This window comes from Sinocyclocheilus grahami, unplaced genomic scaffold, assembly GCF_001515645.1.
Source record: "Sinocyclocheilus grahami isolate Dianchi unplaced genomic scaffold, SAMN03320097.WGS_v1.1 scaffold302.1, whole genome shotgun sequence".
Lineage (NCBI taxonomy): Eukaryota > Metazoa > Chordata > Actinopteri > Cypriniformes > Cyprinidae > Sinocyclocheilus > Sinocyclocheilus grahami.
This window is the reverse complement of record NW_015505481.1, coordinates 325,828-351,377: the sequence shown is the minus strand read 5'-3', so window position 1 is coordinate 351,377 and position 25,550 is coordinate 325,828. Positions and strand designations below refer to the sequence as shown.

General features: G+C 37.9%; 2 protein-coding genes across 2 annotated transcripts in view; both read left to right on the top strand.

The window, feature by feature from the left end:
* LOC107601218 (septin-9-like) overlaps positions 1-8,508 on the top strand; it is a 32,097-nt gene extending 23,589 nt beyond the window's left edge. The window contains exons 3-4 of the mRNA XM_016293309.1: positions 8,121-8,366; positions 8,504-8,508. Of these exons, the coding sequence (XP_016148795.1) occupies positions 8,121-8,366; positions 8,504-8,508 (251 nt within the window). The remainder of the gene's footprint in view (positions 1-8,120; positions 8,367-8,503) is intronic.
* Positions 8,509-11,769: 3,261 nt separating this feature from the next.
* The window catches only part of LOC107601241 (neuronal-specific septin-3-like), a 62,520-nt gene continuing 48,739 nt past the window's right edge, over positions 11,770-25,550 (top strand). The window contains exons 1-2 of the mRNA XM_016293341.1: positions 11,770-11,905; positions 12,402-13,082. Of these exons, the coding sequence (XP_016148827.1) occupies positions 11,833-11,905; positions 12,402-13,082 (754 nt within the window). The 5' untranslated portion in view covers positions 11,770-11,832. The remainder of the gene's footprint in view (positions 11,906-12,401; positions 13,083-25,550) is intronic.

Genomic DNA, 25,550 nt, shown 5'->3' with positions numbered 1-25,550 from the left:
TAATTATTCTAGCTGCTGTGAGAAAAGGCTATAAACGATCGGCCACCTGCAGGATCCTCACATGTGATAGCCTAGTAGCCGGGACAAATTCTTTATGTTTACAGACGTGACGTAATGACGCAGTGCCATGCTCGAATTTCCCACGAAAACCTACCCGTACCACTCAAATTAGAAAAATGTATTATAAGCTAACCGCTGTGAATCGGGCTAAAGTAAGTCGATAGTTTTGAACACTGGCTGGTTATGTACTTGCTCAAATACTGATTTCGGATAATTTTTAACCAGAAAAAGTTACAGACTGGAGCTTTAAATAAAGGTGCAGCAGTCTTGTTTTTTTTTTTTTAAAAGCAACTATATATGCAGTTCTGCTTGTGGATATATGTGCACTTGCTACTACGCTTGCCAAATCAACCGTTTTTCCCCCCAGTTTTTTGAGTAGTATGCAGCAAGCTGTCAGTGAACCATCTGTGGGCGGTCTCAGGCTGAGACTAAACCAATACAGACACATTCAGTGTCATTCATAAGTAAATACTGGAGTGAGTGTGCTTAGATAATCAAGACAGATAGAAACACATTTGTTTATGTGTTTGTTTTCAGACTACAACAGTTCTAGACCAGCCAAGTATTTATGTGTCTCTAAATGGGTTCTGTTGGAGTGCTCTGGATGACCTAAATTGGCACCTTTTTGGTCATTTCATGGACACATGACAACTATTTCAGACTTGGACTCATTACATTGCTAACAAATCAGACATCAGGAGGGGAAAAGCACTCTCATTATACTGTGACCAAACCACTTTCATGTTGTTGCATGTAAAGTTAAATGTTGTCTCTAAAGTCATCATCAAGCGTGGCTATTTGCAGAGCTTATAGGCAGGACTGACCACACTATAAAGAGAAGTATGCACTTTATAGTGTGGTTCTGTGCAACGTTACCTCAGGGTGGGAAAAGCGTCACACAGCTGTATATTCACAAAGTCCATTAGCTTTGGTTAATGGCTAGTAAATAAACAAGCAAATTCTAGGCTAACTTTCACATGAAGATTTTATTGCTGGAAAAAAACCTGTTTAGACCAGTATGAATTTACCAGCAGGTCTAACTGAAGAACTAGCATAATTTCAAAACATTGCTGGTGATGCTCGTCAACCAGCATGTACTTTTTAATAAACCTAGATGACTAAAAAAATGTCTTGCTAGTTAAGATTCCTAGTGGGAAACCAGTGCACAGCATATGCTATGTTAGCAATGCTAGTTTTCTCATCAGGTTAACGGCTCCCAAAGAAAACCAATGAGACACTAGCACTGTCCTGCCAATGACCGAACATATCACTTACAGCCTAATGCTGTTTTACACTTTCAGAGAAGGATTGTGGTTGGGAACGGAGCAATAAATGACTTCCATTTATTCAGTGCTGGCCTCCGCACAAGGAAATGGGCTTAATATATGAAGCTCATAACTTGTGAAATTCATAACTGTACTTTTGAAGTGTGAACATACTGATATACTCCCTGGAAACATATGTGCTATGTGCATGTGTTATGTTGAGCAGTCACATGATCATGGAGTTTATGGCCATCTGTAAGTTCTTATTTATGAAACTTTATGAATGTCCTCAAGCTTATCATAATAAGCCAGACCAGTTAACCCCTGCTAAGCTGTAGTACATGTGAATGTGTGACTGTTATGAGTGTTGGTTTAACTCTGAGACTGGTTAAGACTGGTTATGATGCACTTACTGTCTCAAAAACATTGCACAGTCATTTCAAGTAGATGTGTGGGTGTGTATGGGAGGGGTGACAGTCTGGTAGGGGAGGTATTAATAGAGACAGGAAAAGTTAATAAAAATAGAAATAAAAGAGAGGTGCATGAGAAAGAGAGGTCACTGATAACAGTTGTGTCACATGAATTTTCATACCATTTTCCCAAGTCTCAATCCAAGTCCTGATTATTTTTTGCCTTTCTTAGAAATGGCCTTGAAAAGAGATCTGCACACTTACCAGCACCTACTATATTTGGGGTTGAATTAACTAGTCAACTTGTAGACTAGTTGATTATCCAGTCAGGAAATCCAGTTTTGGTATCTGGCTTTACTAGTCATAAGCTGGTTGACCAGTCACCATTCTATTAAAAAAAGCTTTACTGTCTTAAAGAAACAAAATCACCTAAAAATGAAAATTGTGTCATAATTTAGTTACCCTCATGTGATTCCAAACCTGTCTGACTTACTTTTTTCTGTGGAACCTAAAAGAAGATATTTTGAGAAATGTTGATAACCAAACAGTTCTGATGTCCATTTACTTCCATTGTATGGACAGTAAAAACACTGAAACATTTATTAAAACACCTTTCTATGTTTCACAGAACATATAGAACAGGTCAAACAGGTTTACAACAACGTAAGGGTGAGTAATTAATGTCAGGATTTTCATATTTGGGTTAAGATGGTATGACCAGCTGGTAGCGGATTTGTTGCTGCTATGACCAGTTTAGACCATCTACCATATTCCAGTATACAGCTGCTAGCCTTGGGTGCGTTTTCCAAAAGCAACTATGGTCGCAAGTTCCATTACCAATAGAGTTCAAAGGAACTTGTGACCATAGTTATCTAACGATGCATTTGGGAAACTAACCCCTAAACTGTATTTTCCAACTCGGTAATCAACTAGTTACACTTCAATTGCACCTCAAATGTATGTCCCACTTTAGCTGCATATCCATAGTTTTGCACTATTACTCATAACCTGAAATTACACACAAATCAAAACAAAGTGAACCCAGAGCATCATGTTATAAGCAAACTGCCCTGAAGCTAATCAGCCGTTACCCTGAGGCAAACCGAAACTGTAAGCGAGTGGGACATGACTGTTTTGTGCCGTGATGAATTTGACAGTAGATATACACACACATTTGTTTCTCACCTGCATTGCCTCTGCTAACACAGCATTGGACTTGCCTCCACTGCGTATTGAGGTAAACCTCTACCTGTAGTTTAGTTCTGGACACTAATTGATGAGAAGTCATGGATACGTAACAAACACACGTATTTGCTTCCATAGATGTGCATGTGTTGTGTGTGTGCATGAGCACAGGGTTGTGTGAGAGCAAATGCATCTGTGTGAGTTTGTACGTGTTTACTCAAAGCTGCAGCTGTGTGTACTGTGGGAGAGAGAGAGAGAGAGGGCTCTTATGTGTTTTCGTGCGGCCCATTTCCCACCACAGCCTGAGGCTCCGTCACACAGCTCCCAAACTCTCGCAGATCAGCAAGGCCAAACATATCATTACAGCATAATCACACTCTCTGTTTGTATCCTGTTGTTTTTGCCGGCACATACCTCAAACACCTCTGAATCTTCTGGCTGGGCAGATGTGACTGTGATAATTACGACAGATTGCTCTTGTCTGAGATTATAGTTGAACTGTTATGATAATTTCTGGACCAAATAGCTATCAAACTACCCACTTTTATTTTAGTTAGTGGAGCTTGGTCAGGGAAGCATCACTTTCGAAATTGCTCATACTTTGGTGCACAACTCAAGACACAAACAAAATATTAAAATGGACAATATATCCCATAGATTTACACTGAGAGGACTAGATTAACAATGACTGAGACTTATAGTAAACAACTACCTTGCAACAACCCAGAACAGAACTAATGCATCCGAAATCGAACACTTTTATAGGCTAGTGTGCGAAAAACAGTATGTGAATGTGAATGTCTGTATTCATAATATTTGAAAACAGTATGACCTACTACTTCCGGTGACATTTTTATATACACATTTGATGAACACATGGGGGAGAATTTATAAATGCAGTGAGGCAACACATCTGATGCTGTAGGTCATATGACCATATCAACATGGTGGATGTAGTACATCCAAATTTCATTCATACTATCCATATTCATAGTAAACTTTTTAACGTTCGTGAAGTAAGTTCAAATTCAAACGTCATACTTACTCAAACAGCATGCAATTTCATATGCAGCGTCTTCTTACCAACTGCATAGCAATGAGGTAAACATCACTTAGAACACGCAAGTTGTGTCCCAAATGACGTACTATACATAAAATATGTACTCTACTATCAAGTGTATGATTTTTGAGTTATTTTGTCATCCAGCATCCGAGTCTGACAGCCCATCCCCTTCAGTTATTATTTTTTGGATAAGTGCATCATCTGGGTATTTGAAGCGCACTTCTAGTTTGAATTTTCAGGGTGAGCACATCACTCACACTATTCATACTACAAAATGGCACAGAATGGTGCATAATAAGTACACAATGCTACTTAAAGGGATAGTTCACCCAAAAATGAGAATTCTGTCATTAATTACTCACCCTCATGTAGTTCCAAACCCATAAGACATTCGTTCATCATCGGAACACAAATTAAGATATTTTTTTATGAAATCTGAGAGCTTTCTTGACCCTCCATAGACAGCAACACAACTACCATGTTCAAGGCCCAGAAAGGTTGTAAGGACATCGTTAAATAGTCCATGTGACATCAATGGTTCAACCGTAATTTTATGAAGCTATGAGAAAACTTCTTGTGTGCATAGAAAACAAAAATAATGACTTTATTCAACAAATTCTTGTCTTCCGTGTCAATCAAATGTAGTTCAATTATATAGGCCTTTTCTTAAATTTATTTCATTTCAGTGCATTTTATGATCTAGATCTTTTAGATGCTCGATATAGTTTTTGAAACCACGGACAGACAGAGGTTTGAAGTCAGACACCATTGAAGCTCTCATCAAATGTGTCTAGCCAGCTCACTCTGTCAGAAATACACACGGCACCATACTGAGATGAAGATTCTTATGTAAGAGGTGCTTGTTTAGGCTGTAGTGCACTGTATGGTTTTTATACTGTGCTTTATAGAGTCCAAAAGCACAGAGCGATTGGACTACACAGTAAAATCTGCCTGTAATCATTGACTTCCTGTCTGTGAATGAAAAGGTTGTTTGAGGACAAATGCTGAGAGATTTATCCTGTTGTACATCAAACTATTATGATTCATCTGTGTATGCTTCTATATAGCATTCAGTGCCAAGTATATTATTGCCTGGACTGAAGCAACAAGACAGACAATGTCTCTTCCTGTTTAACACATATTCACAATCAGTTTCCGTTGAGCCATAATCCTGCCCAAGGGATTTTGTGTGTGTTTTGTTGATTATGTCTGGTGTAATCACAGAATGCATAATGCGCAGTTATTCAGTGCATGCAGGATTCCATTTGAATCCAGCCACACTTTGAAATGACAGGAAATTATATCATCAGGGCGCAGCTTAAAAGAAAGCCCCCTCTGAAGATGACTCATGAGAAAAATGGTGATTCTCTCCTCTGGCTCATGAGAAAAAGCAAAGCAGTTCAAAATAAATGTATGTTCTAAGCCTGAATTGAGAGTATCACATGTCCAATCATAACACCAGTGGTGTAAGGAAAAAAAACATCACTCAACCACTCAAAAATGAAACAAATGCCTGGCAGGCCTCTTTTCCTTATCCAAATGCAAGGGTACTGTAAAACAGGACCATCGGCTTCCATCCTTTCCTGCTGAACGGAGGTCAGTTTTCCTGTGTGTTGGAAGAAAATGGATCCATGTGTGCTGTGTTATGATAAGCATGTCAATGAATAGCATGACGTAAAACGTAGAGGTACATAATGGACACCTAGCTTATATGAGACAGTGGACGTCCTGAGAAACACTGGACCTGCCCTACTTAAAAATCTGAATTACCACCTGCTCTTAAATGAATAGTTCAATAACAGATATTTTGAAGCATCTGTCCATAAATGAAATCCAGCAGGGTCCAAAACAATATTGGTCCCCCTGTCATTGTACAGAATTATAATAATAATAATAATAAACCTTCAAAACACAGAGATGTTTTTTCAAATTATCTTTTTGTGTGTGTGTTATATTTTTGGGTGAACTATCCCTTTTTTAGTGTTATCCCCTATTTTAGTGTTTTTTTGTGTGTGTTTTTACATACTGTTGTAGTATTTATTAATATTTTGAGTGTTTATTGATATATTTTCAGTTTTCATTTTAATTAAATTATAGCTAACGTTCTAGTATTTTTGTCATTTTATTTTAAATATTTCTATTTAGTATTCATTTATTTTAGTATTTTTAGTATTTCAGTTAATTGTCAAGGCAACATTTATCATTTTAATTTATCTTTTTCAAGCTTAATTTTAAGTATTTCATTTATATATTGTTTTATTTCATGAACATGAAACGTTTTAATTAGCTTAAGAATAGAAATAGTCACCTTTAGCCTACAGACTCTTAATTTTCCTGTTTTGACCCACAGCTGGATGCATATCTGATCGCAGCAATCATTTATTTCTCATGTTTATTTCTGCCAATAGAACTTCAAACACTGATCCTCTTCCACACTGAACTAAGATCCAGCTGTGAACTGGATGCCTTGAAGTTTGTATGACGAAAAGGCAAGATTTGCAAAGGCCCTTTGCATCCATCCAGCATTTATTGGCTCCACAGAAAGAAAATTTGCTAAAATATGATTTCAGGGTAGTTTCAGAGAGATGCCAACAAAAGGTTCCAGTAAGTAGATTATACTGTTTATTTTGCTAATGTGCCATGGGCACCTATGCCAAATCTTACTTGGCCAAACTGCTGTTTCAGTGAAATAGTCTCTGAGCTTCCAAGCCACTTGGAAAATACTTAACTTACACACGTCCAATATTTTGCCAGCACTATAGATTAAAAACTGATGGGATGTTTTTAACAAACAGCAGTGCCAAGGGGCCATGCCGTTCTACAAAGGAGAGAGAGGGATATGTGGTTTAATGTTTGGACAGACCAACTGGATGGAATAGCAACCACCTGCTCAGAACTTAAAGGCGTAGTGCTGCTGTTGGCCATTAATATGACTGCGGTGTCTGTGCATGACTCAAGTGTCTAGAAATTTCCTGGGGATTAGTATAGACAAATGTCCTGAGCGACCAAGCATGCCATTGTGTGTCTCTTTCTGTCAAGCGCCACATTGCAGATAGGCTAATTGAAAAATCTAATCTTAAGGCTGTCCAGCTCCAGTTTCAGAACCTCATCAATGTTTGCACTCCTAGCTATGGGTGAAAACTTTTTTTGTCTTGATGCAGTGCCAGCAATTTATCTCTCACTGTACTAGGGTCAGAAATTAACCAGGGCTCAGGACAAAAATGCTAAAAGTTATTAGTTTAAAGTAACTTACTTCAATCAGTCAAATAGTTCCAGTTCAGTCCAAATCTCTTTCAGCTCGTTCTTTGTTCAGTTCAACACGTTAGAAAGAGGCCGTTCTCGGTTTGATGAGCCAGCACACGAACTAAAGCACCATCACTGCAGTCAGTCATGTTCAAAAGAGACAGTTCCGGTTTAATGAATCGGTGAAGTTTTTGCTCCCGTTCGGACCGATTCAATAATGAAACAATAGTTTGTGAACCATTTCAACCGATTCATTAAAAAGATTCGACTCAAATGAACGAACCGGACACGTCTAAATCCCATTGCGCTTGAGTCAGGAGAGGTGATGGCGGTGTTCAAGCGTGAGAGCTCTCAAGCTGCAGCTATGTTTACTAAACATTTGAAACGCGTGAAATCAGGTATTTCAAAAAATATATAAAACCAAAAACTTCTTATTTCAAACAGACAACTACTGTTTATGTGTTTATATCCACACCGACGCGAAAGACACTTTAGTAGCGTCTTTACACGTTATGGAGAGACCATGCGAACGTTATTAACATTTTGAATCCGGTAGAAAAGGTTAAACATCTTCAAACTGAAACAAATTCCGTTAATCTTTTGTTGATTCTATCAGTCTGTCTTATTTTATATGTATAAAGGCTTATATTTGTTTAATTATTTAACTCCTATTGTTCTTGCACGCTTAGGTGGCCTAATTTTGGAAATCATTTTCTGTTATAAAATTGGTTTGTTTTAGGTTCAGTTAGCAAATTCTAACGAAACTAAGTCTTTGTAGTTACGTTTAAGTATTAATTAATGTATGTAGGTATCCATTTCTAGAAGTATGCCTGTTTAAAGCTTTGAAAGTTGCCTGATTTTTATGCACGTGTTTTTATTTATATTTGTTTACAGCACTTAAGAGGTCATTTGAAGTGGAGGAGGATACATCCACAAACCCGTCCCCTCTTTCCCGTAGAACAACCAATCCTCTGCGCTCCTCCACCTCTTCTACGAGCAGCCGTTTCCATGACATGAGATCGCTCAACTCCGAGTCCACCTCGAGGCACGCTTCAGATTCCTCCTCCAACCAGTGCTCTCCAAAGTCCAACCTGAGGCGCGTGGAGTTATCGGGGGGCCGCGTCCCAGAGACTGTGTCGCGTACTATCAAGTGTATGATTTTTGAGTTATTTTGTCATCCAGCATCCGAGTCTGACAGCCCATCCCCTTCAGTTATTATTTTTTGGATAAGTGCATCATCTGGGTATTTGAAGCGCACTTCTAGTTTGAATTTTCAGGGTGAGCACATCACTCACACTATTCATACTACAAAATGGCACAGAATGGTGCATAATAAGTACACAATGCTACTTAAAGGGATAGTTCACCCAAAAATGAGAATTCTGTCATTAATTACTCACCCTCATGTAGTTCCAAACCCATAAGACATTCGTTCATCATCGGAACACAAATTAAGATATTTTTTTATGAAATCTGAGAGCTTTCTTGACCCTCCATAGACAGCAACACAACTACCATGTTCAAGGCCCAGAAAGGTTGTAAGGACATCGTTAAATAGTCCATGTGACATCAATGGTTCAACCGTAATTTTATGAAGCTATGAGAAAACTTCTTGTGTGCATAGAAAACAAAAATAATGACTTTATTCAACAAATTCTTGTCTTCCGTGTCAATCAAATGTAGTTCAATTATATAGGCCTTTTCTTAAATTTATTTCATTTCAGTGCATTTTATGATCTAGATCTTTTAGATGCTCGATATAGTTTTTGAAACCACGGACAGACAGAGGTTTGAAGTCAGACACCATTGAAGCTCTCATCAAATGTGTCTAGCCAGCTCACTCTGTCAGAAATACACACGGCACCATACTGAGATGAAGATTCTTATGTAAGAGGTGCTTGTTTAGGCTGTAGTGCACTGTATGGTTTTTATACTGTGCTTTATAGAGTCCAAAAGCACAGAGCGATTGGACTACACAGTAAAATCTGCCTGTAATCATTGACTTCCTGTCTGTGAATGAAAAGGTTGTTTGAGGACAAATGCTGAGAGATTTATCCTGTTGTACATCAAACTATTATGATTCATCTGTGTATGCTTCTATATAGCATTCAGTGCCAAGTATATTATTGCCTGGACTGAAGCAACAAGACAGACAATGTCTCTTCCTGTTTAACACATATTCACAATCAGTTTCCGTTGAGCCATAATCCTGCCCAAGGGATTTTGTGTGTGTTTTGTTGATTATGTCTGGTGTAATCACAGAATGCATAATGCGCAGTTATTCAGTGCATGCAGGATTCCATTTGAATCCAGCCACACTTTGAAATGACAGGAAATTATATCATCAGGGCGCAGCTTAAAAGAAAGCCCCCTCTGAAGATGACTCATGAGAAAAATGGTGATTCTCTCCTCTGGCTCATGAGAAAAAGCAAAGCAGTTCAAAATAAATGTATGTTCTAAGCCTGAATTGAGAGTATCACATGTCCAATCATAACACCAGTGGTGTAAGGAAAAAAAACATCACTCAACCACTCAAAAATGAAACAAATGCCTGGCAGGCCTCTTTTCCTTATCCAAATGCAAGGGTACTGTAAAACAGGACCATCGGCTTCCATCCTTTCCTGCTGAACGGAGGTCAGTTTTCCTGTGTGTTGGAAGAAAATGGATCCATGTGTGCTGTGTTATGATAAGCATGTCAATGAATAGCATGACGTAAAACGTAGAGGTACATAATGGACACCTAGCTTATATGAGACAGTGGACGTCCTGAGAAACACTGGACCTGCCCTACTTAAAAATCTGAATTACCACCTGCTCTTAAATGAATAGTTCAATAACAGATATTTTGAAGCATCTGTCCATAAATGAAATCCAGCAGGGTCCAAAACAATATTGGTCCCCCTGTCATTGTACAGAATTATAATAATAATAATAATAAACCTTCAAAACACAGAGATGTTTTTTCAAATTATCTTTTTGTGTGTGTGTTATATTTTTGGGTGAACTATCCCTTTTTTAGTGTTATCCCCTATTTTAGTGTTTTTTTGTGTGTGTTTTTACATACTGTTGTAGTATTTATTAATATTTTGAGTGTTTATTGATATATTTTCAGTTTTCATTTTAATTAAATTATAGCTAACGTTCTAGTATTTTTGTCATTTTATTTTAAATATTTCTATTTAGTATTCATTTATTTTAGTATTTTTAGTATTTCAGTTAATTGTCAAGGCAACATTTATCATTTTAATTTATCTTTTTCAAGCTTAATTTTAAGTATTTCATTTATATATTGTTTTATTTCATGAACATGAAACGTTTTAATTAGCTTAAGAATAGAAATAGTCACCTTTAGCCTACAGACTCTTAATTTTCCTGTTTTGACCCACAGCTGGATGCATATCTGATCGCAGCAATCATTTATTTCTCATGTTTATTTCTGCCAATAGAACTTCAAACACTGATCCTCTTCCACACTGAACTAAGATCCAGCTGTGAACTGGATGCCTTGAAGTTTGTATGACGAAAAGGCAAGATTTGCAAAGGCCCTTTGCATCCATCCAGCATTTATTGGCTCCACAGAAAGAAAATTTGCTAAAATATGATTTCAGGGTAGTTTCAGAGAGATGCCAACAAAAGGTTCCAGTAAGTAGATTATACTGTTTATTTTGCTAATGTGCCATGGGCACCTATGCCAAATCTTACTTGGCCAAACTGCTGTTTCAGTGAAATAGTCTCTGAGCTTCCAAGCCACTTGGAAAATACTTAACTTACACACGTCCAATATTTTGCCAGCACTATAGATTAAAAACTGATGGGATGTTTTTAACAAACAGCAGTGCCAAGGGGCCATGCCGTTCTACAAAGGAGAGAGAGGGATATGTGGTTTAATGTTTGGACAGACCAACTGGATGGAATAGCAACCACCTGCTCAGAACTTAAAGGCGTAGTGCTGCTGTTGGCCATTAATATGACTGCGGTGTCTGTGCATGACTCAAGTGTCTAGAAATTTCCTGGGGATTAGTATAGACAAATGTCCTGAGCGACCAAGCATGCCATTGTGTGTCTCTTTCTGTCAAGCGCCACATTGCAGATAGGCTAATTGAAAAATCTAATCTTAAGGCTGTCCAGCTCCAGTTTCAGAACCTCATCAATGTTTGCACTCCTAGCTATGGGTGAAAACTTTTTTTGTCTTGATGCAGTGCCAGCAATTTATCTCTCACTGTACTAGGGTCAGAAATTAACCAGGGCTCAGGACAAAAATGCTAAAAGTTATTAGTTTAAAGTAACTTACTTCAATCAGTCAAATAGTTCCAGTTCAGTCCAAATCTCTTTCAGCTCGTTCTTTGTTCAGTTCAACACGTTAGAAAGAGGCCGTTCTCGGTTTGATGAGCCAGCACACGAACTAAAGCACCATCACTGCAGTCAGTCATGTTCAAAAGAGACAGTTCCGGTTTAATGAATCGGTGAAGTTTTTGCTCCCGTTCGGACCGATTCAATAATGAAACAATAGTTTGTGAACCATTTCAACCGATTCATTAAAAAGATTCGACTCAAATGAACGAACCGGACACGTCTAAATCCCATTGCGCTTGAGTCAGGAGAGGTGATGGCGGTGTTCAAGCGTGAGAGCTCTCAAGCTGCAGCTATGTTTACTAAACATTTGAAACGCGTGAAATCAGGTATTTCAAAAAATATATAAAACCAAAAACTTCTTATTTCAAACAGACAACTACTGTTTATGTGTTTATATCCACACCGACGCGAAAGACACTTTAGTAGCGTCTTTACACGTTATGGAGAGACCATGCGAACGTTATTAACATTTTGAATCCGGTAGAAAAGGTTAAACATCTTCAAACTGAAACAAATTCCGTTAATCTTTTGTTGATTCTATCAGTCTGTCTTATTTTATATGTATAAAGGCTTATATTTGTTTAATTATTTAACTCCTATTGTTCTTGCACGCTTAGGTGGCCTAATTTTGGAAATCATTTTCTGTTATAAAATTGGTTTGTTTTAGGTTCAGTTAGCAAATTCTAACGAAACTAAGTCTTTGTAGTTACGTTTAAGTATTAATTAATGTATGTAGGTATCCATTTCTAGAAGTATGCCTGTTTAAAGCTTTGAAAGTTGCCTGATTTTTATGCACGTGTTTTTATTTATATTTGTTTACAGCACTTAAGAGGTCATTTGAAGTGGAGGAGGATACATCCACAAACCCGTCCCCTCTTTCCCGTAGAACAACCAATCCTCTGCGCTCCTCCACCTCTTCTACGAGCAGCCGTTTCCATGACATGAGATCGCTCAACTCCGAGTCCACCTCGAGGCACGCTTCAGATTCCTCCTCCAACCAGTGCTCTCCAAAGTCCAACCTGAGGCGCGTGGAGTTATCGGGGGGCCGCGTCCCAGAGACTGTGTCGCGCAGGACAGAGATCTCCATCGACATCTCCTCCAAGCAGGTGGACAGCTCACCCAGTCCTGGTATCGCCCGCTTCGGCTTAAAGAGACCTGAGGTCTCGCTCCAGAGTAAAGCCACAGATGGGTCTCTTCACAGAAGGGCTGAGGGTAACCACAGCAGACCCCAGGAACCTCCAACACCCCCTAGGAGAGCCGACCCACCAATATCCTCTTCCCGGATCCCTGAGCTGTCCCAGAGGCGAGCAGAGCCTCCCAGCCCTCTTGAGATCTCAGCTCCGACTAGACGGGCTGAGATGCACATTAACAGACAGCTGGACACACCGTCTCCTGCAAGGGAGTCAGAGAACAGCTTCACCTCCGCAGCCAGCATCACTCCTACCTTCAATGAATACAAAACCCCTCCATCAGTACATGAAGCCCCCCCAAGGCCACTAGAGAGTAAGTCACATGTGCTCTTTCATTGCTAAATTGCTGTCTGGCTAGATGCCTGCATGATCTGGATCTGATATTTACACTGTGACGTGCATTTGGAGTGTCTGCTGATGTTTTATATTCAGTAGGGTTTATAAACCTGAGAAAAAGTGTGACTATTTTCACCAATTTTTCTAGTTAAATACAGTTCTTGATTGCAAATTATGTTATCAGCATAGCAATTTGAGTAAAAAAAGGGAATTTTTAGCACTACTTTCTATAGATTATCTGTGTGTACAAACAGAAAACAAAGGAGTTCACATGATTTTGTTCTTTAATTTAGAGCAGAATTTTAAGCAGAGTTTTATAAGTTTCATTTTAATTTTGACAATTTTCAAAAATCATAAAACCTCTTTATTTCCAGATAGGGGTGTGTGATATTGACATTTTTGGGGGATTTTATTGATAACGATAATTAGACAGCATTTAGCCAAGCGTGTTTTTGTACTGATATCCTGGCTGGTTTAGGCCTCGACAGCTTTTCATATTCTTCTGTGCTGTGGTCAGTTCAAAGTTGTGACAGAAATGAATATTTTCAAAAGCCCTTCTCTGAAGCATGTTTTATTAGATTGTGCTGGTTTTTATCCTGTGAGAACTTTAATTCAGTTAACCCTTTTGAAGAGATTTTTTAGCAGCTAAGCCAGATACAGTTTTAGAGTTTTTAGCGAAAATAAATGCCTAAAAAAAAAGTAAAAGTAAAAAACCTAATATAATTCTGTTATAAAATTGTTCTCCATGAAAATAGCCATAGAAGCTGGCATGGCATTAAACACAAACAAACAAACAAATGAATATGTTCATTGAGGGTCATATTAGGTAGATTTTCTTACTTTAGGGGCATTAACTTTGTATAGGCTAGTCATTTTTTTCTAACCTTATAAAATAACCTTGACAGACTGTTTGATAAATTTTTTAAAGTTTAATGAAAGTTATAGTCATAGCTTATGAAATAATATATAAATGATATATGATTATTTTGAAATACACTTGCAGGTGGCGGCAAGTCCCTGTCTTATCGAGCCAGTCGTTGAATCATTCACTCAAACAGTCTTTTGTTGTTGTTTGTTTTTGTTTTGCTCAGAGATGCATAATGGTTCTGCTCTGGCTTTGTTTGGAACTATTTTTGGTGGCATTCTAATATGCTAAATCAGACAGTGAAAGCATAAACTAATAAAAAGTTTTTCATAAGTGATGAACGATGTCATCTCGCACGTCATCAAAACAACAATTATGATATTATTGTAGACAATACATATCGTACATGTCTATTTCCAGGTTCAAGCTAGATTTAAAATGACAGATTTTTCCATTGTCAACGAAGACCTTTGAACCCCACTTTATACACAGTAATTTCTTTTGAAATCGAGGTTCGCTGAAGCTATGTGCTTTGAGAAGCAGGGGCCCATGAGAACATCTTCTTCCTAAGCTCACTCCAGGTTGAGTAGTGATCAAATCACACAGAATCCAGCATAAGGTAATGAGAAAAGCAGAACCTCCTCATAGGAAAGAATGTTGGAGCTGTATCATTGAGTGAGGTCAACAGATCTGATGCATTGTTTTAGCACTGGATCAACACTGAGATTTCTCCGTGAGATTTTTCCATATAACCCCATCTACTCTCTCCCCACTCCGATAGACAGGGTGTCAGGCTGTTTATGAGATCAAAATTTGAAGTTGCTGTTTTAAGGTTGAATGTAGCCCAAGCAATGGCTATTCTTACACTCGTACTGAAAAGGCCTGTTTTTTTGTGACCGTATTAGTTCTGAGTGTAACACTGGCTCAGAAACCGTATTCCAAAGTCATGACTAAAAACTGTGCATTGAGCCAATCTGAGAAGAACAGTGAAGCTTTAAAGCACCAAATAAAGAAACATTTATGTAAATCTTGGACATGGACACAATAGATTTTCTCCGCCTTCTGCTCTCTAGCTCTCTCTCTCATTAGCTTTCTACAGTACATTACTCCCAAGATTATAAGGAGCGTTCACCCAAAAAGAAATGTCATCATTTACTCACCTTCATGCCATTCCAGTCTCAAGACTTTTATTCATCTTTGAAACTGTGGCTTAATCCAAGTCTTCTCTTTAATCACTTTACATGATGGATAGATTTAATGTAGACTTATTTATTCACATATAGGCTAAACATTCATCATTGGAAGCTCATCCTTAAAACTCGCTGGTTCATGCATCAAACAAGCATGATTGACCTTTTAGTTTTAATGCATCAATGTTTTGGTTGCATGGCCTTTAAATGAAGGAACAAATCTCTTGGTAGTTTTTCGAAGACAAATGAAAGTCAAAAGATGTGGGTGAGTAAATGATGACAGATTTCATTTTTGGGGGAACTATACCTTCACCCAATGTGAAGACTTGCTGTTTCTGGTGCTTATGTTTTCTATTTGTTATCAAGCGCTTCCATTACTAAGCATCTGTTTCTTATTGGTGTCATTGTTTCAAGGTGTCCCCCATCAGATTCCACATTTGCATATGAAAGATATAAGTCTCTGATGACTTTTCTCTCCCCTCTGGCTAGGCCTGTCACGATAACAACTTTTTGCTGTGCGATATATTGCCCCAGAAATAATTGTGATAAGCGATATTATTGTCATTTTAAAGACCATTTTATGCCACTGAATATATAATCATAATGTAACAGCATAATAATGCAAGAAGGCCAACACACTTCCAAATGACAACAAACTTTTAATTTTTAAGAATATTTAGATCATGGAAATTAAGTATCAAAATATTAGATACCTTAAAAAACCTGAATAAATAGTAAATAAACATTTTCTAACAAAAAGTGCAAAGTAGAAAAAAAAAGAAAAATGCACAAAGAACTTGTATGGAGATTTTTCCATCTACAGATTTTTCCCTGTCCTTCTTTTCTCTGTAAATGAAGGGTGCACACTATTGCTGAAAAACACAATCACTACTTAGCAGTCAGATGTCCGCATGCACAAAGGCACAGATCCCTAAACAAGGCCATATCTGCGGATGAAACTTTTGAACTAGCACCAACTACACCACATTATGTACGAGAAGCTGCAAAAGACACCGGCACAAGTGGAATGTACAAAACATGGTGACATGAATTTTTAAGTAAATATAATGGGCGATATATTGCGTCACCAAAAATTATTGAGGTCATGTACATATATTGCGCGATAAGTCGATATATTGATTATTGTGACAGGCCTACATCTGGCACAAGTGTTACGAGTGGGATTGTGAGAACAAGGCCTTACAGCCTAGCGGCTTGTTGGTTTGCGACACATGAGTTCAGCTGGTGGGTGTGTCTGTCCAGATCTGGAGTTCATAAAACATGCTGCATAAAAATAGACACCGTTTCAATTTCAGCTTTTACACTGTATACAGAAGACAGCGTGGCAAACAGTGTAGCAAACATGAATGGTTTGTCATCTAATGTGTTTGCCTAGAATTGAAGAACTTAATTCACTGCATTGAAAAGCAAGTGCATGCTTTAGACACAATGTTTTTCTCTATTTTCTGTTTTTGTGAGTGTTGTCCTCCTTTGGTCCTAAAGGATTTTTACTTTTCTTGAGAATGAAATAAGACAGAATCTCTAAAAGAGATGGAAAACCTTTTCAGGATGTGATCCAGGAAGCCTGCGGCACATTTGGGTTTAATTACTGTTCCTGCACAAGCCCCAGTGTGGATGCAGCGAGCAGAGCCCTACTAACAAAGCCCAGATAAGGAGAAGCAGAGAAGAGAGAGATAAAGCACTAAGTGCCAGGCAGAACAAAGTCTCTGTAAAGTGTCTAGATGAGGGGAAAAAAAGAGTGAAAATGAACTGACCGGAGTAGGGCTTTTTTTACTTTAAACTAGAAAAAATACTCCAGTACTAATAATTTAAAGCATGTGTTGCTGTTCAGGACGTGTGATGTGAATTGTATGACATAATGCATTTTTTTTTAAATCACAGAATTTGACATTTATAGCTTCTGTAATTTACCTTGAATACGTGTCTTCATCAAAGATGCACAAAAGTATTTAAAAGGGATAGAAGATGCTGATAACTTAAAGATATTTATTTCAAATAAATAGTTTAATTTCATTCCATCAGTTGTCTATGGCTGTGTGTTGTCTTGGTTTAGTATATACTAATACATCTGATATTACAATTGTTATTCCAGGTCACACTCTTCATGAGTTTGGGAAAAAGGCTTTGTTGTTTCTTATGTGACCTTTAACAGATGATGAAAAGTGCTTACTCACTAGTTTGTGGTTTATGTCTGTGTTACTCATGAAGAGCATTTATTGCTTTAATGGTGACTGCTGGATGACTTGGTTGTGACCCGTAGGGATGAGAGGGAGTTGAGCTTTCACAATGAACTGAACAGAATGACACACTTACCAGGTGACCGTTCGTCTGTTTCTGCCATCCTGTTGTATGAATGCCCCCTGTGAATGTTTGTGGGAATATTCCTTCAGATTCAGATCTCCCCAAAAGGAAAGAGTTCTGTCACAAAAGCTTTTTTTTTGCCATTGAAAGTTTCGTCATTGACCATTTTGATTTTATGTGCAATGATTCATTTTCCAAAAACTTTTTCCATCTTAAAGTGGATCATCTTTCTTAAAAGTGTGTCTAGTAGAAAAGTTTGATTTGTAGTGAATATTCTGCCGTGGGAGTAGTGCACTGTGAGGTCAGTTTATTCTATAACTTAAAGTGGGGTTATTGGATGTATCTCTTTTTTTTCTCTCTCTCTCTATTATTATAGCATTTGTGTTTTTCAGAGAGTTTTCATGTATTAGTCAGAGAGAGCATGCCTTTTTGACTAGTCATTGAGAATTTGGTTGGAAGACCTTCACTGAAGTCATTGTGTGTGAATTTTTCCTTCTCCCTCAACCTTGAGGCTAATGAAAATTTATATCCCCGCAGGGACCGACTCTTGTCATGCCAGTTTTCTCTTAAATGAGGTGTGACCTCTGATTAGACCCCAGCCAGCCGGACAGACCTCTTACATTTGTTCTGCTGATACAGGACCATCAGCAAGCATTTGGAAATTGGATTTGCATATTGCGAGAGATGTTGCGGCATTAAGAATTATTGTTTATGGTGTAGATTTAGGCTGTCTGGATCTTGCACTTTTATTACCAGGAGAATCACTGAGCGTTTTAATGTCTGTTTATTTCATATGTGTGTGGATTTGGACTTTTTTTTCCCACACTCTCAGTAGTTTTTGTACACTAAAAATGCCCAACTCTTAATTTTTTGGCCTTTTTCTAAAATGTCATTAACTTTTCCGACAAATTGCGTAATGAAATTATGTATTGCGCATGTTGTGGAAATGGCATTTTTGAAAAAACATTTTGTTAGCTAAATAATAAAATAAATTAAACATACTTGAAAAACAATACACACTTTTTAGATAATGTGACAATTACAACTATATTGAAAATGATGCAAACACAAACATAGGCAAGAAAAGGTAGGTCATCACTGTCATGCTGCGCAGAGGCTGAGATGAATTGAGACAGCTGTTAAAGTGACGCAAAAAGACCTTCCTGCTTCTTAAGAGGTGCTTTAATGATTCAGACATTGTTCAGACACATTTACCTCCTTTTATACTTAAGAGTGACCTCCACCCTAACTTCAGGAAGTAGTCTGGGCATATCCTGTGTCTTATAAGACCAAAGCACTTAAAATGGCATGCTAATAGTGTGAAGGGTTTAAAGATATAAAGGGATTGTTCACCCAAAATTGAATATTCTGTCATCATTTACTCATCCACATGTCATTCCAAATCTGTATGACTTTCTTTCTTCTGTGGAACTGACCTCTATCCACAAATCAGCTGACACATCTTAGTAGAGACCTGCTTACTGTGGCAGAAAACTCTGACTGTGAACCTTTAAGGTCTGTTAAATGAGATTTTAATCCAAAGACAAGACCATAATTTGAGGATGAGTAAGATCCTAATTGAGTTTTGTGGTCATTTTCTTTGGCTCTTGATTTTAAATGGCAGTTTATCCTAAATGATTTTTTTGTTTTTTTGCCTTGGACAGAAACTTGTTTACTTATGGGAAGTACATAACTCACAAATGATGTATGATGAAGATGAAGTATGTACTAAGCCAGTACACGGCTGTCGGGAAATATAGTACCATTAAATTGTGTCTTGATGCCGTATCAAAGAACCGTCACAAGCCAAAACTCTTGCATACGCTGAGGGTTGTGGACAATATTAACCTTGGAAGACTGTGACATCCTATTTTCTATGTGCTCTGATTTAGGACATACACATCCTAAATCCTTGGACAGATACTGTATAACTGAGATTCAAAATTGACATAATCGAGTCAGTTTTTTCCATACCGACAAAATAGCAAAAATAACAACCTAGGATTACTGGAAATGTGTGCCTTTTCCTACTCTAAAAACATACCAGTTATGAGCTGAAATGAACACTAGAGGCAGCAAAAGGTCTACAACTTTTATTTCTTTTCTTCCTTTTCACACATTATGAGCAGATTATCAATTAATAAAAGCTTATTTTTGTGTGGTTTGCTGCACAATACTATGTTATAACCTTAAAGTGCCCCTATTATGGATTTTTGAAAATGACCTTTCGTGCAGTGTGTAACATCCTGCAAAGATTTAAATCTGAAAGTGCACCGTGTATAAAGTTATTGTCTCTCAAAAGAGTCGACTATGATTCATTTAAACGAGTTGTTTTTAAAACTAATCCCAAGCCGTTTCATGACTGTGAACCTTTAAGGTCTGTTAAATGAGATTTTAATCCAAAGACAAGACCATAATTTGAGGATGAGTAAGATCCTAATTGAGTTTTGTGGTCATTTTCTTTGGCTCTTGATTTTAAATGGCAGTTTATCCTAAATGATTTTTTTGTTTTTTTGCCTTGGACAGAAACTTGTTTACTTATGGGAAGTACATAACTCACAAATGATGTATGATGAAGATGAAGTATGTACTAAGCCAGTACACGGCTGTCGGGAAATATAGTACCATTAAATTGTGTCTTGATGCCGTATCAAAGAACCGTCACAAGCCAAAACTCTTGCATACGCTGAGGGTTGTGGACAATATTAACCTTGGAAGACTGTGACATCCTATTTTCTATGTGCTCTGATTTAGGACATACACATCCTAAATCCTTGGACAGATACTGTATAACTGAGATTCAAAATTGACATAATCGAGTCAGTTTTTTCCATACCGACAAAATAGCAAAAATAACAACCTAGGATTACTGGAAATGTGTGCCTTTTCCTACTCTAAAAACATACCAGTTATGAGCTGAAATGAACACTAGAGGCAGCAAAAGGTCTACAACTTTTATTTCTTTTCTTCCTTTTCACACATTATGAGCAGATTATCAATTAATAAAAGCTTATTTTTGTGTGGTTTGCTGCACAATACTATGTTATAACCTTAAAGTGCCCCTATTATGGATTTTTGAAAATGACCTTTCGTGCAGTGTGTAACATCCTGCAAAGATTTAAATCTGAAAGTGCACCGTGTATAAAGTTATTGTCTCTCAAAAGAGTCGACTATGATTCATTTAAACGAGTTGTTTTTAAAACTAATCCCAAGCCGTTTCATGTTGACGTCAACATGAAACTTTAGCATATTGCCCGCCCACTTGTTGCACGCACACACCTGGGAAAACTTGATTTTCTAGTTGGTCTGAATGAAAATGCAAATTCATTCTTTGCCACTAGATGCAGCTTTTGGAGTGGTAAAAATATCTGTTTCCCCGGTAACGCTGTACACAAAGCAGCTCTGTGCTCACAAAGCTGCTTTATCAGGCATTACAGGCAAGATGAAATGGAAATGAAATCGACCAATCGGACCAATAACCGCAGTTTAACGTCACACAAAGAAGGGGTTTGGAAAAATGAATTGTTGTGTGAATCGTTTGGGAGTCATTGAGCAAATAAGGTAAAAATAAATGTTGTTTTTTGACCTTGCATGCATGTCAACCTGTTGTTGGGGACTCCTAAAACCAAAATATGAACCTTTCATAACCCATAATAGGGGCACTTTAAAACACTTTGACTATTGTGCATGATTTGTAAACTCACATTTTAACATTTGTATAGCATAACCAGCTCCATATGTATGGTATTTCTAACATAATAAACTTGCTCGGTTTCTCACCTGGTACAGCATTGTACGAGTCACAATAAAAGAGCTCAGCACATCGTAGAAGTATACTAAAGGTTTACTCATGTTTGCATTTGTTAATGCTAGGTTTAGTGTAGGCCGTACGTTATTTTCAAATCCTGTTGTTGGGGACTCCTAAAACCAAAATATGAACCTTTCATAACCCATAATAGGGGCACTTTAAAACACTTTGACTATTGTGCATGATTTGTAAACTCACATTTTAACATTTGTATAGCATAACCAGCTCCATATGTATGGCATTTCTAACATAATAAACTTGCTCGGTTTCTTACCTGGTACAGCATTGTACGAGTCACAATAAAAGAGCTCAGCACATCGTAGAAGTATACTAAAGGTTTACTCATGTTTGCATTTGTTAATGCTAGGTTTAGTGTAGGCCGTACGTTATTTTCAAACGTAAACAGAACATTTTATTTCCCTACTTATTTTATTTGTACAACAACCAATGTAATAAAACTTTGCCAGATTCATGTCCATTTGTTTCAAATGAACTGAACATTTCACTTTTAAAGTGTCGCAAAGTGTGCAAGCAGCAATGTAACAGAATTTTGTGGCAATGCCACCACAGATGTGTTTTTCCATTGATCCATTGTTTTCACTTTCAAACAGGTATTCTGAACTTCTCTGTGTCTGCCATTGGTCACCATTGTCCTTCCTCAAACTCACACCAGTAGGGTCTGGATTCTTATAGAGCAATGTTTTGATAGCACCACCGTGTGAGATTCAACCTATGAATAGTTTAGTTAAAGCTGTCTGTGCATATTAAACTGCGATAGGATAGGAAGTATTTTAACTTTGTTTTCACTTTCAAACAGGTATTCTGAACTTCTCTGTGTCTGCCATTGGTCACCATTGTCCTTCCTCAAACTCACACCAGTAGGGTCTGGATTCTTATAGATCAATGTTTTGATAGCACCACCGTGTGAGATTCAACCTATGAATAGTTTAGTTAAAGCTGTCTGTGCATATTAAACTGCGATAGGAAGTATTTTAACTCCGGAAAATTGCATGCATCACCTTTGTTTTTGGAAAATTTGTTTATTGCAGACCATCATTTGCTTCTTCATTAAGTATGACCATGCAATTTTTCTAGAGGGGCTGAAGGAGTGAGTTCCTGAGAGGAGTGGAATGCTAGGAGCGCTCTTAATTTTACTGTGTTTGGCACATGCATTCTCCTCAGAGAGCCCTGCGAATGTCAGCGATGGGATGATCTAGAAGTTTCCAGCCTTTTTTGTTGTTTCTTTTTTCTTGTGTGAGAAGTTACAGAGGAGACTGAGAAACAAAAGAGAGCAAGAAAGGGTGATCTGGAGGTTAGCACTGCTCATTGATGCAGCGGCTAATGTCATGGTTTGTCAAGCGATCACAGTATCTGACCACATCTGTGCTTTCAGGCCTCTGTGTGTCTCCAAGCTTTCTTACTCGTTTTGCTAATAAACGTTCTACGTTTCTTATGTATTTGGTTATATATTATTCATGTTTACTTGTTTCCAGTTTTGTACATTTAAACTTTATGTAAGTTATTTATTTTATATTAGGCACTGCCCTATAGCATGGTGTATTTTTATTTGTTTTGTTAAAAGTTCTATGTTTTATATATATGCTAAAGTGAGTTTGACGTTGTATTTTGTTGCAGTCAAGCAATTGACGCCTAACTGCCGCTAATTCGTAAAATGCACACGGCCCTTTTAAGCTATTTAAAAGCGAAGGAAAGCGAGGAAAAGAGGGAAAAATTCAAACGAACTAAAAATTAACAATTGCTTTACTCTGAATTGCCACTATTTGAAAGTGAAAGTAAAATGCGCACGCCGCTTTTATAAGCTATTTAAAAGTTAATGAAAGCGATGAAAAGAGGGAACATCCCCGGCCCCGCGGTGATACCGGTATTACCGGTGTTGTCACACGTCGATTAACCGGTGGGAAAATTTCCTCACCGTCACAACCCTACGTCTCTTCTGCTATTTGGCCAGAGACGAGTAGATTGAAAATGAAAAGTTACTTATATGTTCGGATTCTTGAAGCGTTCGTATTGATCTCATTTTGAGGCTTCACCACATCAGCAAACTTTCCACTAGTCACACACACACAGTGTTGGATGTCTGAGTTGGCTTTGCTCGGTAGTTATTACTCAGTCCAGAACTATTCCTGTGAATAGTCCCCTTTTGTGATAACTTTTTGCGTCTCTCTGAAAATATATTATACAATATTTTCCAGCTACATCCACATCAGGTTCATTTAGACCAACTTTAGGCTTAGCCTGGATCCAGATATTAAAGAATAAGTGAAAGAGAGAGTGGCGATCAAGAACCACTTGGCTGTGAGAGGAAGTAATTAATGCAAGATGTTCTTTTGATGGCTATTGTATGTGGTTACATTTCTGCTCATGAGTCATTTCAGGTTGAATTCCTATTAGAGTTGTGAGCTATATGTTATCAAAGGGCCTCTCGCTTGCTCACGTTCTCTTTTTTGCTCTCTACATCTGCAGCTGCTTTGAGGACCAGTAGGAGTCACTGTTCTACATGAGTCTTAACCTTTTTCCATCAGGTGAAGATATTACAGTTTGACAAACACGTTTTTGAGATCAGAGCTCTGTAATATATGATTCACTGTGGTCTATGGCCACTCTGAACTACTTAAATGCAAGTAGCTTTTTCATTTCACTTCTATTACAGTATTACTGTACATTATGATGCTGTGCAATCATTCAGCCTCATTCTTCTTCATTCAAACACGTCTGTTTGTGTTGTAGCGTTGGTTATTAACACTGCCGGGCAGTGGAAATTTGCGTAGGCCCCCAAGTGGGTCCCAGCCCCCTGGTTGAGGACCACTGAAGACAGGCGTGTAACATCACAATACAATAAATGTCTTTGTTCAGAACTGAAAATGTTTCCAGAACTCTGTTTCATGTTTGTTTAAGGAAATAAAAGAATAGAAAATAAAAGAAAAATTCTTAAAAAAAAAAAAAAAAAAAAAAAGAATAGGTGCATTTTGGTACAGAGGGAGTCTCTGTGAGGTCTGTCTTTTGTAAGTCACAAAAATCATGAGTAACCACTGAAGTAGATTTGTTGTGGTAGAAATTAAAATTTTGACATTCGTTTAACTCCCCCCACGTGTGCGTCCCTCAGGACCATGACACACACACACTGCCCCATGAGGCGCCTGCACGCTTAATTTGAAATGAACTTTACTGTGGCGGCTTTGAAATGCTAATAGCTAGAGTTTATTTTTCTTTGGTCGCCTTTCCCTCGTTTCACACAAACAGTAGGAGTTTATATAGTTTTGTTACATGCTGAATCTCTGTGTATGTGTATCTGTGGATGTTTTCTTTTCGGTCAGCAGTTCTATATTAACTCTTCGATTTGAAGCTTCACTTTGTTTTTTTTCTCCCACAGAAAGGGTTGATGCTGAGGTCACTTAGTCAGTAGTTTTTGCCTTGGCTTAGACCAGTGGTTTTAAACTGGTTTTGCTTCAGGACCTAGATTTAACAGTGGGAATTGAAATGTTTTTTTATTTTATTTTATTTTCATAACCCATACAGAACCAGCCTGCCATTTCTGGTCACAATGTATCAGTTGAGAACCACTGGCCTAAAATAGATCTCCAGTCCGGGCTAAGGGAGACAGTTTGAAATGAAAAGCAGACTAGATGGAGCAGTTTTTTACTAAATCATCTTCGAATCCTTGTTCACACGTGTCCTCCTCAGGCTCTCGGTGCTGGAGAGAACAAAAGAGCTGCTGTGTGGTGCGGAAGCGAGGTGGTTTCTCATCTGCATGAAGCATGCTGCATTGCTGGACGCATGGTGACAAACAGGCCTTTGACTGCGTCTGACTCTGTTTTCTCTAACGGCCTCCTCACCATGACTCTACATTCCCAACAGCTCTGGAAAACAGGGCGGCAGCCGCCCACTGAGGTTTGCTGCTTAATGAGTGTTTCCCATGTAAAAGGTAAAAAAAAAAAGATCGCCTGGATTTTTTGTGCTCTTTTAATGCAGTTAAATGTTGGTATGTAAATTTTAGGTTAGGGATGTTCATTTGGGTAATTTTTTCTAACCGACAACCGACGCTCGTTAACCGATTATTAACCGTTAACTGACAAGATTATTTTAAATTAGAATTGAATTAAATTAGAAAAGATAAGTGTCTGTGAACAGTTAAAAATACTAACATTTGTTTCCCGGGAATTAATTATACATGCGCAAAAAGCAGCAAACAACAGAACATGAGGATTCACATGGTCATATCATATCACATCACGCACCTGC